Here is a 15,180-nt window from a genome sequence, read left to right as displayed (position 1 = left end):
TCCGTAATTTGGAGGAAGTACTAAAACGGTTGGATCGGGTAGGCCTACGAGTCAAGAAATCCAAGTGCCTGTTTCTCGCACCCGAGGTTGAATTTTTGGGCAGAAGGATTGCCGCTGATGGAATCCGCCCAACAGAATCCAAAACAGAAGCAATTCGCCTGGCACCAAGGCCCCGGAATGTCTCAGAACTGCGCGCCTTTCTTGGGCTACTCAATTACTTTGGGAACTTTATGCAGAACTTAAGCACGCTGCTGGAGCCTCTCCACGTGCTACTCAGAAAGGGGTGCGATTGGTTTTGGGGGGACGCCCAGGAACGCGCCTTCAATAAGGCACGCAACCTTCTGTGTTCCAACAGTGTTTTGACTTTCTTTGACCCAGGTAAAAAGCTAGTTCTCACATGCGATGCGTCAGCGTATGATGTCGGGTGCGTTTTGCAACATGTCAATAGTGCAGGCAAATTACAACCGATAGCTTATGCCTCCAGGTCACTTTCGCGGGCGGAGCGTGGGTACGGAATGGTAGAGAAGGAGGTGCTCGTGTGCATGTACGGTGTCAAAAAGATGCACCAATATCTTTTCGGGGCCAAGTTCGTGTTCGAAACCGACCACAAGCCCCTCACGTCCCTCCTATCCGAGAGCAAGGCAATAAACACCAACGCCTCGCCGCGAATTCAACGATGGGCACTCATGCTGGCGTCCTACGACTATACCATAAGGCACAGACCAGGCAGAGACACCTCTGCCGACACGCTCAGCAGGCTACCCCTGGCAACCACGGAAGGGTCTGACGAACAGGACTGTGAGATAGTCATGGCAATCAATGTCTTTGAGTCCACGGGTTCGCCCATGATGGCTCGCCAAATCAGAGCCTGGACGGCCAGCGACCCACGTTATCCTTAGTAAAAAGATGTGTCCTAACCGGTGACTGGGCAGAGGCTCGCGATGCCTGCCCTGAGGAATTAAAACCCCTTCACAGGCGCATGCATGAGCTATCACTACAAGCAGACTGCCTGATGTGGGGCAGCCGAGTAGTCATGCCTCTGCGACGCAGAGAGGCATTTGTCCGGGAGCTCCACCGCGAGCACCCGGGGATCGTTCTCATGAAAGCCATAGCCAGGTCCCACGTCTGGTGGCCTGGTATTGACGCGGACCTGGAGCTCTGCGTCCGAAGGTGCACCATTTGCGCCCAACTCAGCAATGCCCCCAGGGAGGCTCCACTGAACCCCTGGCCCTGGCCTACCAAACCGTGGTCGTGGGTGCACGTAGACTATGCGAGCCCATTCATGGGCAAAATGTTCCTCGTAGTTGTAGATGCATTTTCAAAGTGGATCGAATGCACCATTTTAAACTCGAGCACAACCTCCACCACTGTGGAGGGTCTCGCAACCATGTTTGCAACGCACGGAATCCCTGACATATTGGTCATTGACAATGGTCCGTGCTTCACCAGCGCAGAATTCCAAGACTTTATAATTGACCACGGCATAAATCACGTCAAGACGGCACCGTTCAAGCCGGCCTCCAACGGCCAGGCGGAGAGAACAGTGCAAATCATTAAACAAGGCATGCTTAAAATCCAAGGTCCCACGCTGCAGGATCGCCTGTCGCGAATGCTGCTGGCATACAGATCTCGTCCGCACTCATTGACTAGGATCCCCTCCGCGCAACTGTTGATGAAAAGGACTTTAAAAACAAGGCTCTCATTAATCCTCCCAGACATGCACGAAATCGTTGAGGCAAAGCGCCGTAAGCTGACTGAGTACCATGACAGAAATTCGAGGGGGAGATGGAATGAGATAGGGGACAAAGTGTTTGTACTAAACTATGGCAGGGGTCCCAAATGTCTTGCAGGGACAGTAATGGGCAAGGAAGGAAACAGGCTACTGGTAGTACAAATGGACAATGGCAAAACCTGCCGGAGGCATGTAGACCAAGTCAAAAGCAGATTTACCAACAGCACTGCGGAACCAGAGGCAGACTACAATGTGGAACTCGCACCACACCTGGTGGACAGACAGAGGGAACAACCTGAGGAAAGGGCAATCCCAACAGACAGCCCAGGCGAGTCAACAACAATCACACCAATTGAAACAGACAGCCCAGGCGAGATACCAGCAACCACACCCAAAGAAAAACAGACACCAAGGCAAACAACTGAACCACAACTCAGACGCTCCACGCGAGAGCATAGACCACCTGAGAGACTGAACCTATAAAGACAATAAGACCTTGGAGGAGGGTGATGTCATGTATCTTACATTATTATATATAACTTTATCCTAACATGTTATACATGACTGTAATAAGATATCACCTGTAACCACCAGCATACCTTACCACTAGGGGTGCACTTGCAAGAGACAGGTATATAAGGGCAGGTCTCAGGCAAGTGCAGCATTCCAGAGCTGTGAAATAAAGGTGCAGGTCCAGAGTGACCTTGACTTCACTACATGCCTCGTGTGAATCTGTACTGAGGGGGCAGGACTTTATACCTTTGTCCTTTCAGATACCCAAGAAGTGCCACCTGGCCAGGCAGTGGAGGAACATCAAGAGGAGAGTAATGATGAAGACACACTGATACTTAATTTCACACTCGCAGCCACCAGCTCAGATACTGACACTGTGCATATGTTAGAGAACAGATTAGAGGTGGGATCTGCACATGGTGAGAAGCTGGACACAAGTGTGATGCAGCCAGGGCAAGAGGCAAGTGTAGCACAGGTGCCAGCTAGCGTACCTAGCATAGGTTGCACACGAGTTCATAGAAACATAGAAACATAGAAAATAGGTGCAGGAGTAGGCCATTCGGTCCTTCTAGCCTGCACCGCCATTCAATGAGTTCATGGCTGAACATTCAACTTCAGTACCCCATTCCTGCTTTCTCGCCATACCCCTTGATCCCCCTAGCAGTAAGGACCTCATCTAACTCCTTTTTGAATATATTTAGTGAATTGGCCTCAACAACTTTCTGTGGTAGAGAATTCCACAGGTTCACCACTCTCTGGGTGAAGAAGTTCCTCCGCATCTCGGTCCTAAATGGCTTACCCCTTATCCTTAGACTGTGACCCCTGGTTCTGGACTTCCCCAATATTGGGAACATTCTTCCTGCATCTAACCTGTCTAACCCCGTCAGAATTTTATATGTTTCTATGAGGTCCCCTCTCATTCTTCTGAACTCCAGTGAATACAAGCCCAGTTGATCCAGTCTTTCTTGATAGGTCAGTCCCGCCATCCCGGGAATCAGTCTGGTGAACCTTCGCTGCACTCCCTCAATAGCAAGAATGTCCTTCCTCAGGTTAGGAGACCAAAACTGTACACAATACTCCAGGTGTGGCCTCACCAATGCCCTGTACAACTGTAGCAACACCTCCCTGCCCCTGTACTCAAATCCCCTTGCTATGAAGGCCAACATGCCATTTGCTTTCTTAACCGCCTGCTGCACCTGCATGCCAACCTTCAATGACTGATGTACCATGACACCCAGGTCTCTTTGCACCTCCCCTTTTCCTAATCTGTCACCATTCAGATAATAGTCTGTCTCTCTGTTTTTACCACCAAAGTGGATAACCTCACATTTATCCACATTATACTTCATCTGCCATGCATTTGCCCACTCACCTAACCTATCCAAGTCGCTCTGCAGCCTCACAGCATCCTCCTCGCAGCTCACACTGCCACCCAACTTAGTGTCATCCGCAAATTTGGAGATACTACATTTAATCCCCTCATCTAAATCATTAATGTACAGTGTAAACAGCTGGGGCCCCAGCACAGAACCTTGCGGTACCCCACTAGTCACTGCCTGCCATTCTGAAAAGTACCCATTTACTCCTACTCTTTGCTTCCTGTCTGACAACCAGTTCTCAATCCACGTCAGCACACTACCCCCAATCCCATGTGCTTTAACTTTGCACATCAATCTCTTGTGTGGGACCTTGTCGAACGCCTTCTGAAAGTCCAAATATACCACATCAACTGGTTCTCCCTTATCCACTCTACTGGAAACATCCTCAAAAAATTCCAGAAGATTTGTCAAGCATGATTTCCCTTTCACAAATCCATGCTGACTTGGACCTATCATGTCACCTCTTTCCAAATGCACTGCTATGACATCCTTAATAATTGATTCCATCATTTTACCCACTACCGATGTCAGGCTGACCGGTCTATAATTCCCTGTTTTCTCTCTCCCTCCTTTTTTAAAAAGTGGGGTTACATTGGCTACCCTCCACTCCATAGGAACTGATCCAGAGTCAATGGAATGTTGGAAAATGACTGTCAACGCATCCACTATTTCCAAGGCCACCTCCTTAAGTACTCTGGGATGCAGTCCATCAGGCCCTGGGGATTTATCGGCCTTCAATCCCATCAATTTCCCCAACACAATTTCCCGGCTAATAAGGATTTCCCTCAGTTCCTCCTCCTTACTAGACCCCCCGACCCCTTTTATAACAGGAAGGTTGTTCGTGTCCTCCTTCGTGAATACCGAACCAAAGTACTTGTTCAATTGGTCCGCCATTTCTTTGTTCCCCGTTATGACTTCCCCTGATTCTGACTGCAGGGGACCTACATTTGTCTTTACTAACCTTTTTCTCTTTACATATCTATAGAAACTTTTGCAATCCGTCTTAATGTTCCCTGCAAGCTTCTTCTCATACTCCATTTTCCCTGCCCTAATCAAACCCTTTGTCCTCCTCTGCTGAGTTCTAAATTTCTCCCAGTCCCCAGGTTCGCTGCTATTTCTGGCCAATTTGTATGCCACTTCCTTGGCTTTAATACTATCCCTGATTTCCCTTGATAGCCACGGTTGAGCCACCTTCCCTTTTTTATTTCTATGCCAGACAGGAATGTACAATTGTTGTAGTTCATCCATGCGGTCTCTAAATGTCTGCCATTGCCCATCCACAGTCAACCCCTTAAGTATCATTCGCCAATCCATCTCAGCCAATTCACGCCTCATACCTTCAAAGTTAGCCTTCTTTAAGTTCTGGACCATGGTCTCTGAATTAACTGTTTCATTCTCCATCCTAATGCAGAATTCCACCATATTATGGTCACTCTTCCCCAAGGGGCCTCGCACAACGAGATTGCTAATTAATCCTTTCTCATTACATAACACCCAGTCTAAGATGGCCTCCCCCCTAGTTGGTTCCTCGACATATTGGTCTAAAAAACCATCCCTTATGCACTCCAGAAAATCCTCCTCCACCGTATTGCTTCCAGTTTGGTTAGCCCAATCTATGTGCATATTAAAGTCACCCATTCTGCTGCAAAGGTCTGATGTGGCCTTCGATGGGGTAGCTACAGAAGAAAGCTGATGGGTATACACAACAAAATACTTGGTGCCTTGGGAAGCCTGCATTCAATGTCAAGGAGCATGGAGAAGTTCAGAACCAACTTGGCACAGGGATCTATGCACAGCTTGGAGTCCATCCTTTCCAGCATGGAAGAGGTGGCCAACTCCATCAACACACTTGTGAACCCAACCATGATGCAGCATCTGATTGCCGATTTCTCAGCTTCCACTGCAACACAAACAGCTTCCACCAAAACTCTTAGAGTCATGCAAACTCAAGACTGCTGCCAGCATGGCTGCAGATACCTGTGATCAAAAGGGGCATGCAGGGTGTCACAGCAGTCCACCAATCTATCCTCCAACAGATTATTAGAATTACTGAGGCGCCACCCCGGGGGAGTGGAAGTGGCTCTGTGGAGCAAGATCCCGCTGTCCTCTCTCAGGATGACAGCATTCTTACTCCCACCACTGCCAGTCCGCCAGTGCACTTGCTGCTGCCTGTCAGCCAGCCAGCCCAGACTGCTGCCGCCCATGGCGAGGTGACGCAATCTACAGCCAGGTCTTCTAGTTACAAAGCTGCTCAAGGTCCAATTAGCCAACTAACCAATTTAAAACTTTGACCAAAGATCAAATCTTTTCAATAATCAAAAAATTATCATTAACTTACATGGCTGCGAAGCTTACAACATTTCAATGTTCAGAACTCCTCCAGAACTAGTCTAGTGAAAACTACTCAATCCAGTGCATTGGAAGACTTAGTGAGAATACAATTTCCCTCGACATATGTAGTGCATTATGACTGTTCAACAGCATCCTGAATTCTGATGATTTTCAGTTGTTGGCACATCTTAAATCTCCTCCAGTGAAAGTCAGCAGCCTACCACCAGCCATGCTGCAGCCACTGGTGTAGCACTGCATAAGAGCACGAGAACAGGCATCTTTAAAAAAGGGGACAGGTCCGACTGCAGCAACTACAGAGAAATCTCCCTGCTGTTGGCCACTGGGAAGGTTATTGCTAGAGTCCTCAACCATCTGCTCCCTGTGGCTGAAGAGCTCCTCCAGAGTCACAATGCGTATTCCGTTCACTAAGGGGTCCAACGGACATGGTCTTCACCGCGTGACAACTACAGAGAAATGCAGGGAACAGCATCAACCCTTGTACATTGCCTTCTTTGACCTCACAAAGGCCTTTGACACTGTCAATCGTGAGGGACTATGGAGCATCCTCCTCAGTTTTGGCTGGTCCCAAAAATTTGTCACCATCCTCCGCCTGCTCCACGACGACATGCAAGCCGTGATTCTGACCAACAGATCCATCACAGACCAAATCCACATCCGGACCGGGGTCAAGCAGGGCTGCGTCATCGCGCCAACGCTCTTCTCGATCTTCCTCGCTGCAATGCTCCATCTTACGCTCAACAAGCTCCACGCTGGAGTGGAACTAAATTATAGAGCCAATGGGAACCTGTTCAACCTTTGTCACCTCCAGGTTAGATCCAAGGTCGTCCCATCCTCTGTCATCGAACTACAGTATGCGAATGACACTTGCGTCTGCGTCCATTAAGAGGCTGAACTCCAAGCCATCATCAACATCTTCACCGAGGCGTACGAAAGCATAGGCTTTACACTAAACATCCGTAGGATAAAGGTCCTCCACCAACCTGGCCCCGCCACACAGCACTGCCCCCCGGTCATCAAAATCCGTGGCGCAGCCTTGGATAAAGTGGACGATTTTCCATACCTCGGGAGCTTACTATCAAGCAAGGGCAAACATCGACGACGAGGTCCAACACCATCTCCAGTGCACCAGCGCATCCTTCGGTTGTCTGAGGAAGAGAGTGTTCGAAGATCAGGTCCTCAAATCTGGCACCAAGCTTATGGTCTACAGGGATGTAGTGATACCTGCCCTCCTATATGGCTCAGAGACATGAGCCATATACTGTAGACACCTCAAAGCGGTGGAGAAATACCACCAATGCTGCCTCCGCAAGATCCTGTAAATCCACTGGGAGGATAAACGCACCAACGTCAATGTTCTCGATCAGGCTAACATCTCCAGCATTGATGCACTGACCACACTCGACCAGCTCCGTTGGGCGGGCCACATCATCTGCAGGCCCGACACGAGACTCCCAAAGCAAGTGCTCTATTCGGAACTCCGACAAAGAAAGCAAGCCCCAGGTGGGCAGAGGAACCGTTTCAAGGACACCCTCAAAGCCTCCTTGATAAAAGTCCCCACCGGAACCTGCGAATTTCTGGCCCAAGACTGCCCTAATTTGAGGAAGAGCATCCGGGAGGGCGCTGAGCACCTCGAGTCTCATCGCCAAGAGCATGCAGAAAATAAATGCAGGCAGCAGAAGGAGCGTGAGCCAAGCCACACTCCCCACCCACCCTTTCCTTCAATGACTGTCTGTTCCACCTGTGATCGAGACTGTAATTCCCGTACAGTCACCTGAGAACTCACTTTTAGAGTGGAAGCAAGTCTTCCTCGATTTCAAGGGACTGTCTATGATGATGAGAACAGGCAAAGGCACATCGAAGGCAGGAAGTAAGGGAATGCACAACGGTGATTAATTTACAATACAATATGGCATGGTTTCATTGATAAATTTAGTTTGGAATGTTTAATTTGTGTTGGCTTTTATTTTTGCATTGTGGCCAAGAGGACAATGTGATGGTCAGTGACAGAGGGAAGGCAAAGTGTGTGGGACTGTTGGTGAATGTGGAATTGGGGTTGAGGTTACTGGTATCTCACTCGAATTATTTCTTCACGTACAGTCTAGGCAGAAAGGGACTGTCTAGGTTGCCACCTCCCTTGCTGTTCCTCCTCTTCCACCTCCTCCTCTTCCACATCCTCCTGCTCCTTAGCTTCTTGCCTGATAGTTGGTGCCAAGGGCTGTGCCCTCATGATGGCAAGGTTGTGAAGCATGCTGTATACCACCACGGATCTTGAGACCCGCTCTGCTGAGTATTGCAGAGCTCTTTCCGAGCGGTCCGGGCAGCGGAATCGTTGTTTCAGCATGCCAATGGTCTGCTCTATTACATTTCTTGTGGCAGCATGGCTCTCATTGTATGCATGCTGCACACATGTGCGTGGATTGCAAACCGTAGTCATGAGCTATGTCGTTAGCCGTGGTGGCTGAAATACAGCTGGCACAGCGGACTGCCGCAGAATGAAGGCATCATAACTCCTGCCAGAATACCGGCATTGACCTGCACAATGCGCTGTCTACATACCAGCTGGACGGTAGGGGTCTGGAATCCCTTTCGGTTAGCAATGTGCGTAGAGTCAATGGCACCTTGCACCATTGGGAAGCCTGCAATTCGAGCAAACCCTTGGGCTTGCTCCACCTGCTTGTCTCTAGCAAGAAAGATTGAAATTAAGTGCCCTCCCTTATGCAACAGTGGATGACAAACTGTGAGATATTATTAATATCTCCAGCACCAGCCTAGAAGGAGCTAAACGTATAAAAGTTCATCGCCAGGGTCACCTTCACAGCCACTGACGATGCAGTCCTCGCTCTGTTCTGAGGTTAGAGTTGTGGCTGCAGCAGTTGTCAGATTTCACTGGGGACCTCCTTAGTGAACTGCAGATGTCTCAAACATTGTTCATCTCTGAGGTTCAGGTGGGAGAATTGCTTCCTGAACACCCTGGATGGATATGGCCTCCTGCTGAAAGCCTTCTCCCACTTCCCCTTCTTCCTCTTCTCGTAGCTTGTCCTGCTCTGCGTGGTCTCTGTTCATTCTACCAGTCAAACTCAATTCCAAGAGAAAGGCCTACTAGTGCACCCATATCTGGGAGCAACTGGTTTGTGCAGAAGCCTTGAAGTCATCAAAAAGTACTTCAGCACCTCCCACGCCACTCCCTGTAGATTTTTGAAACTTAAAACAACTATGGAAAGCACCAAAAATTTATAGAATTGCAGCAACAGCTAGAAGAAATCAACCAGCACCATGATGGCATCAGGCGGTGCATCGCGTCACAAGTGTGCGTGCTGCAGACAGTATTTTGAAACGCCAAGGGCACTACTGAGCCCAATTTATCACCCTTAACATCTTACTGGAAAATGTAGAGCTGTTCAATAAAAGCACAGGCTAATAGCTACAATACTGATATTGGCAAAAAAATATTTTAGCTGAAATTATAATATTAGCATGATACAGGTGATAGAGAGCTGATCATTGCAGTAACAATACTTCACAAAAGTTGAAATGCTTTAAAAAGCACACGCATAATAGGGACAATTTTATGAATGTGTGCCAGGCAAGGCTCCACTCTGACAGTCACTATTATAAAATTGGTTCTTATGTCTCTCATTTGAAGGTACTAATTTAGTTAGACACTTCTTAATTGAAGGAGACAGAACATTTTGTTTTAATGGGCTCAAGTTTCGGACCCCCGCTAGAACGGCGCACATCGGAGAGGCCCGCCTAATTTGTGGAACAGAAATCGTGCCGAATACTTGCATCGTGATTCTCGGATATATGTTGGGCCATTTCCAGCTCGGCGGGCTCCTAACTTCCCTGTAACTTCCCTTCCCCCCCCCCATCTCTTGCTACCTGCGTCTAATTTATAAAGTGTAGGCAAGGTTTTTCTGAGTGTACAAAAATCGACACTTACTCTGTTCTAAGTTAGTTTGGAGTAAACTTGCAAAACAGGCATAGGTGGCTGGTAACGCCCCCTTTTGAAAAAAAAAATGGCTAGAACGAAACTATTCTAACTAACTAGAACTGGAGCAAACTAAATGCCGAGAATTGCGATTTCTAAGATACTCTATACTAAACTAGTTGCTCCAAAAAAATAGGAGCAACTCAAGCCGAAACTTGAACCCAATGATTAAAGTCCTTAAAACGCTAAAAAAAACTTCTACTTTTTGAGAATCGAATTATCCGTTAATAATTTATCCTCACACAGTATTTTGGAATTTCAAGGTAAACATCTATTAGCCCTTTAATTAAAGATTACCAAAATATTCTTACTCGAGCTCCGTTGTTTCCCTCCCAATGGAGTCAAGATCCGCACGCATCGCCTCTTGTTGCAACTGTGCTTCAGTCCTGGTATCATCAAAGTCTTGCTGTGCTTTATTAAGGTCCCAATTAACCTTGTTAAGGATTTCAGTCATCTAAAGAGCAAAGAAAAACTGTTTATGTATAATAGAACATTAACTTATCTACAGTAAACACAAAGGCTTAGAAATTGGCCTCCTGAGCGGCTCCTGTTATCGCCTTGGGGGGCGAGAACAGAGAGCTACCATTTACCAACCGGACACTGTGAGATCATCGGCTCCCGCTAAATTCATCGGGAAATTTGTGGCGACAGTAGGACATTGCGCCCCGATCTCCTTCGTCTAGAGATCATGATGTCATCGCCGTGCGCATCACCCCGGACCCGAACTTTGGTTCCCCCCCTGCAGCATCACCGGGCGAAAACACCAGTAGCTGCAGAGGCGTGGTGTTTCGGGGGTGAAACTTAAAAGGTGAAGTGGCCGAGCTAAGTAAAAAAAATTCCAAAATGGCGTTTAGCATTTTTTTACTTCCTCTTCGGTACAATCGATCAGCCCGACACTCTGCTGCAGTGCATTGGGCTGATCAGGCTGGATCGCGGCTGCTGTCAGGGACCAGTTAAGTGTTTCCATTGCAGAGCCTGCAGCGACGGCCTTTCCATTTAAGGCAGCACTGCACACCTACCTGCGTCCTGTTGCGCTCCATGAAGGAAGTGGAGCACCTGATTTAGTGCTCCACTTCCTTCCTGAAGTGCAAAATTATTTAAGTTGAAAATTATTAGCGCCTGGCTCTAATTTTTTCAACTTTTAAAAGTTAGCGCCCCAAACAGGGCGCTCCTGAATTTCTTCCCCAAAGTTTCTATTTTTTGAAGTAAATCTAATCTGTATCTACAAATAAGACATCACATTGATACCATTGAGGGAAAAAAAATCACCCAATAAAGAAATTTGCATTGTAGCACTTCCATTTTGATCAGGTGATCTTATCCCAGTCTGTTGGCCTGATTCTGATCTATGTCTTCAGTTCTTTAAACAGGTGAAGAAGTAACTGGGGTCTAGAAATCTAATCACGCCTGAAAACGGGTGCACAGGGGACATGCACTGCACATGCTGTTAACGTGTTCTTAGACAGCACGCATTATTCCTCCTGCTTGCTGATTATAATGATGCACGTATGCAGCCAGCATTAGTTGCGCTACGCATTGACTGCACACCCTTTCTACTTGCTCCTGCTCTTGTTTCCCCTCATGCACTTGTTGCTGCCCAGGTAGTGGTAAAGACTCTTCCCTCATGATGGTGAAGTTGTGTAGCATGCAGCAGATGATCACAAATCTGAATGTGCAATCAGAGGGGTGTAATGCAAAATTCCTCCAAACGAGCAGTGATTGTTGCTCAATGATGTTCTTTGTGGCAGCATGGTTCTTATTATAGGTCTGCTCTGGAGTTGTGCACAGGTTCTTGACTGGGATCATGAGCTAGTCTGGAGGGGATAGTCCTTGTTTTCCAATAACCAATCTATAACTTGAAGCCTGGTTGAAATAAAGGCAGCACAGATGACTGGTGCAGGATGAAAGAGTCATGACTGTTGCCAGGATAGTGTCTACCTGACCTACCTGATGCACTGCCTGTGGTCACAAACCAGCAATAAAGTGATGGAGTAGAATCCCTTATTGTGATGTATTTGCAGCCATACTCTGCACCATGCATTGTTACATGTAATTACATGTAATAGCCAACAGATGGGGAAAGCCCGGGAGGCACACATTACTGCACCTCGTGCTGCCTCTCTACATAAAGCAGGCTCCCCCTGCAGTGCTCACTTTTGGAGTTTACATTAAACCTAAAGGTCACAAGGTGATCAGCTCCAGCATGGGCCATGTGTGATTCATTATAGTGATAAGCATACGTATCAATTGGCGACGAGAATAGGATACTAACACGCAACTATGGCCACCGTTGACTACATCGAGCGATATTGCGTCGGGGAAGACTGGGATGACTTAATTGACCAGCTGGATCAATGCTTTGTCGCGAAAGACTTAGAGGGTGCCGCGAATGCCAGCAAATGCAGGACCGTCATCCTCACGGTCTGCGGATCACGGACATATGCACTGATCAAGGACCTACTGGCCCCGACGAAACCTGCTGAGAAAAGTTACGAAGAACTGCGCGAGCTAGTTCGAAATCACCTAAAGCCAAAACGCAGTGCACTCATGGCGAGGTACCGTTTCTACATCCACCGGCGTGGAGTAGGCCAAGACGTGGTAGCGTTCATCGCTGAGCTAAGGCGTCTTGCTGGGCCCTGCAAATTTGGGACAATTCTTGAAGATATGTTAAGAGACTTCTTTGTTTTGGAAATTTGGAAATTGGGCACGAAGGGATTTTCTGTAAATTGCTAGCGGAGGAAGACTTAGACTTAGCCAAAACCACCCTGATTGCTCAGGCATACATGGCCAGAGAGGAAGAAACAAAGCTACTCTACTCACAACTTCGGAATCACCCGGGGCCAAACACTGTGAATAAGCTAAATTCGTCAGCAGACAGGAGAAGTGGCCCCAGCTGGGCTAATGCGACCTCTGTTCGACCTGAGATGACTCACTCACCACATGGACTAATGTGAAGAGATCAGTACCTGTGAATGCAAGTCCATCAGTAAGCTGTTGGCGCTGTGGAGGGGCTCATCGAGCAAACCAGTGCAGGTTCAAACAATATGTCTGCAAGAATTGCTCAATGATGGGGCACCTCCAACGAATGTGTAAACGTGCTACAACTCGATATGTAGCAGAGGATGGGAGGTCAAGCGTAGATCCTGAGGATCGCGCAGAGATGACCGAGGACGAAGAGGTACATGGGGTGCACGCGCATGAAGTGCACACCTTTACCAACAAGAGTCCGCCGATAATGATAAGCGTTAAACTGAACGGCATACCGGTACCGATGGAACTGGACACGGGTGTGATCCAATCGATCATGAGCCAGAAGGCCTTCGAGAAGCTATGGGCAAACAAGGCACACAGGCCCAATCAACACGAAGCTGCGCACCTACACTAAAGAGATTATCCCGGTCCTCGGAAGTGCAATGGTTCAGGTGCTGTATGATGGTTCTGTGCATAAATTACCACTATGGATTATTCCCAGCAACGGGCCCACACTGCTTGGCAGAAGCTGGCTACGGAATTTTAAATGGAAATGGGGCGATGTAAAAGCATTATCGTCGGTGGAGAAAGCCACGTGTGCGCAGGTCTTAGACAAGTTTCCATCACTGTTCCAGCCTGGCATCGGCAGCTTCACAGGGGCCAAGGTGACAATTCACCTCAGCCCAGACGCGAGACCTGTTAAGCACAAGACCAGAGCAGTCCCTTACATGATGCGGGAGAAAGTAGAAGTCAAGCTAGATCGGCTTCAACGCGAAGGCATCATATCGCCAGTGGAATTTAATGACTGGGCCAGTCCCATTGTCCCTGCTCTTAAAAGTGATGGGACAATTAGAATCTGTGGAGATTATAAAGTAACCATAAACCGAGTATTGTTACAGGACCAGTACCCGCGACCTGTCGGGCGGAAAGCTGTTTTCGAAATTGGACCTCACCTCGGCGTACATGACCCAGGAGCTGGCGGAATCGTCCAAGAAGCTGACGTGCATAAACACACACAAGGGGCTGTTCGTATACAACCGGTGCCCCTTAGGGATCTATTCAGTGGCGGCGATCTTCCAACGAAACATGGAGAGCCTGCTGAAATCTGTCCTGAGAACAGTCGTCTTCCAAGACGACATCTTGATCACCGGACACGACACCGATGAACACCTCCATAACCTGGAAGAGGTGTTACGCCGACTAAATCGAGTAGGTGTAAGGTTGAAACAAACCAAATGTGTCTTCTTGGCACCAGAGGTGGAATTCCTGAGAAGGAAAATCGCAGCAGCTGGCATCAGACCTTCAGACTCCAAGACGGAGGCGATCCAGAAGGCCGACACCACGCAACATGACGGAGCTGCGCTCGTTCCGAGGACTACTGAACTACTTTGGTAACTTTCTGCCTGGGCTGAGCACTTTGCTTGAATCATTACATGTATTGCTCCATAAGATGATGACTGGGTTGGGGATAAAAATCAAGAAAATGCCTTCGAGAAGGACAGAAAATTATTGTGCTCAAACAAACTACTGGGGCTATATGATCCCTGTAGGCATCTTGTTTTAGCGTGCGATGCGTCATCCTATGGGATCAGGTGCGTGCTTCAGCAAGTGAATGTGTTGGGTAAGCTCCAACCTGTAGCGTATGCGTCCCGCAGCCTTTCCAAGGCCGAAAGGGGTACAGCATGGTCGAAAAGGAGGCCCTAGCTTGTGTGTACGCGATAAAAAAGATGCACCAGTACCTATTTGGCCGGCGGTTCGAACTTGAAATCAACCACAAGCCGCTCACGTCGTTATTCGCTGAGAGCAAAGGCATTAATACTAACGCCTCAGCTCGCATTCAGAGGTGGGCATTAACGCTATCCGTTTACGACTACACGATCCACCACAGACCAGGCACCGATAACTGCGTAGCTGCGCTCAGCCGGCTCCCGCTCGCCACCACCGAGGGTGAAGCGGAGCAGCCCGTGCAACTGGTCATGGCCATGGAAGCCTTTGAGGACGAAGGGTCACCCATCACGGCGCACCAGATAAAAATCTGGACCAGCCAAGTCCCACTGCTGTCGCAAGTGAAAAACTATATTAAGTGGAAACTGGGCAACCACATATGGAGAGATGCATGCCTATTTTAAGCCATTTGACCGGCGCAAGGACGAGTTATCCGTCTAGGCTGACTGCATTTTGTGAGGAAATCGCATAGTCCTGTCCAAGAAGGGCAGAGATTTATTTGTCAAGGATCTCCATAGCAC

At 48.2% G+C, this 15,180-nt stretch overlaps 1 protein-coding gene across 6 annotated transcripts in view; it reads right to left on the bottom strand.

Moving 5' to 3' along the window:
• LOC139275532 (coiled-coil domain-containing protein 178) overlaps positions 1-15,180 on the bottom strand; it is an 846,828-nt gene that overhangs the window by 662,020 nt on the left and 169,628 nt on the right. For all 6 annotated transcript variants that reach the window (XM_070892705.1, XM_070892709.1, XM_070892736.1 and 3 more), the window contains one exon: positions 10,276-10,418. In XM_070892705.1, the coding sequence (XP_070748806.1) occupies positions 10,276-10,418 (143 nt within the window). The remainder of the gene's footprint in view (positions 1-10,275; positions 10,419-15,180) is intronic.

This window comes from Pristiophorus japonicus, chromosome 1 (genome assembly GCF_044704955.1).
Source record: "Pristiophorus japonicus isolate sPriJap1 chromosome 1, sPriJap1.hap1, whole genome shotgun sequence".
Lineage (NCBI taxonomy): Eukaryota > Metazoa > Chordata > Chondrichthyes > Pristiophoridae > Pristiophorus > Pristiophorus japonicus.
Note: the sequence above shows the minus strand (reverse complement) of the source record. Positions and strands in the feature narration are given on the sequence as shown.